This window comes from Plasmodium reichenowi, chromosome 4 (genome assembly GCF_001601855.1).
Source record: "Plasmodium reichenowi strain SY57 chromosome 4, whole genome shotgun sequence".
NCBI classification, from domain to species: domain Eukaryota; phylum Apicomplexa; class Aconoidasida; order Haemosporida; family Plasmodiidae; genus Plasmodium; species Plasmodium reichenowi.
In genome coordinates, this window is record NC_033649.1 from 149,574 (window position 1) to 151,030 (window position 1,457).

General features: G+C 16.6%; 1 protein-coding gene across 1 annotated transcript; it reads right to left on the minus strand.

Moving 5' to 3' along the window:
- Positions 1-191: 191 nt before the first annotated feature.
- On the minus strand, positions 192-1,198 carry PRSY57_0403100 (hypothetical protein; the record flags this gene model as incomplete). The annotated part of the gene is made up of 3 exons (XM_012905895.2): positions 192-381; positions 523-722; positions 914-1,198. 3 exons carry the CDS (start codon positions 1,196-1,198, stop codon positions 192-194), a joined length of 675 nt encoding a protein of 224 aa, XP_012761349.2.
- Positions 1,199-1,457: the final 259 nt, after the last annotated feature.

The window sequence follows — 1,457 nt, forward strand, 5'->3', positions numbered from 1 at the left end:
AAAAAAAAAAAAAAAAAAAAAAAAATTAAAAGCACAAGATGAATTATATATATATTATATATATATTATATATATATTATATATATATTATATATATATTATATATATATTATATATATATTATATTTATATTATATATATGTTATATATATATTATATATATGTATATATATTGATAATTGAATTATAGGTCATTTTTCACTCTTTAATTTTTTTTTAACAGGAATTTTGGAATTCCTTTTATCATTGTCTTCTCTTTTCATTTTGTTCTTCATTTTTTGGCTAGTTACACTTGTCTTTATTTTATAATTGGTGTTTAAAGAATATTCGAGGAATTCTTCGAAGGTCTCATGAGGAGTGGAACATTTCCACTTTAAATTTCTAAAGGGCAAACCAAAATGAAAAAATATACATAAATATAAATATATATATATATATATATATATATGTATGTATGTATTTATGTATATGTGTACATATATTTATTTATTTCCTTATATATTTATTTATTTTTACTATTACTTTACTAGTATGGATAGTGCGAAATAATTATTCAAATCATTCTCAAGAATATTTCTCATTCGTACATCGAGGTTATTTACTTTATAATAATGCTCGTAAATTGGAGAAAAGTTTAAAAATTCACTTTCCTTTTTATTATTATATAAAACATATGAAAATATGGAAAAGTCCTTTATTGCATAACATTTAGAGCAATAAGCCTAACGAGAAAAATATATAAATATATAAATATATAAATATGTGTGTATATATATATATATATATATATTTTTTTTTTATTATGCACATTTATAATAATTTTTGTATGTACGGGTGTACAATATTGTACTTAAATATTCTTCATATATATATGTATATATAATTATTTATTTTTTCATTCATTTTTATTTACTTCTATTTTCTTGATATAAAATGTTGTGTTGTCCACATTCACATCATACAAAAGAAATGGATGAAATTCATCAATTTTTTCTAAACAAATATCACAATTTTGTTTTTTAATTTGTAATTCTATTAATGCTTCATTTAACCTTTTCTTACTTTTTTTTGATAAAATATTAAAAATTTCGCATACTGTTTTTTCTATTGAAAATATTTTAATTCCTAATTTTAATTTCCTTTTGTTCATGTGATTAATTGACAACCTCAATTTTTCTTTTATGCTGCTTTCATCCATTTTAAAAAAGAAAAAAAAGGAACAGGGAAATATTTTAATTATAATATTTATTTATTCATAAATAATAATTTAATCATAGATATTTTAATGTAGAATGAGATATATCATATTTACCAAAAGAAAAAAGAAAAAAAAAAAAAAAAAAAAAAAAAAAAAAAAATAAAAAAAAAAAAAAAAAAAAAATTTTAAAATAAATAAAAAAAAAAATTATAAAAAAAATATTTTTTTATAATAAAAATATTAAAAAATAATATATATT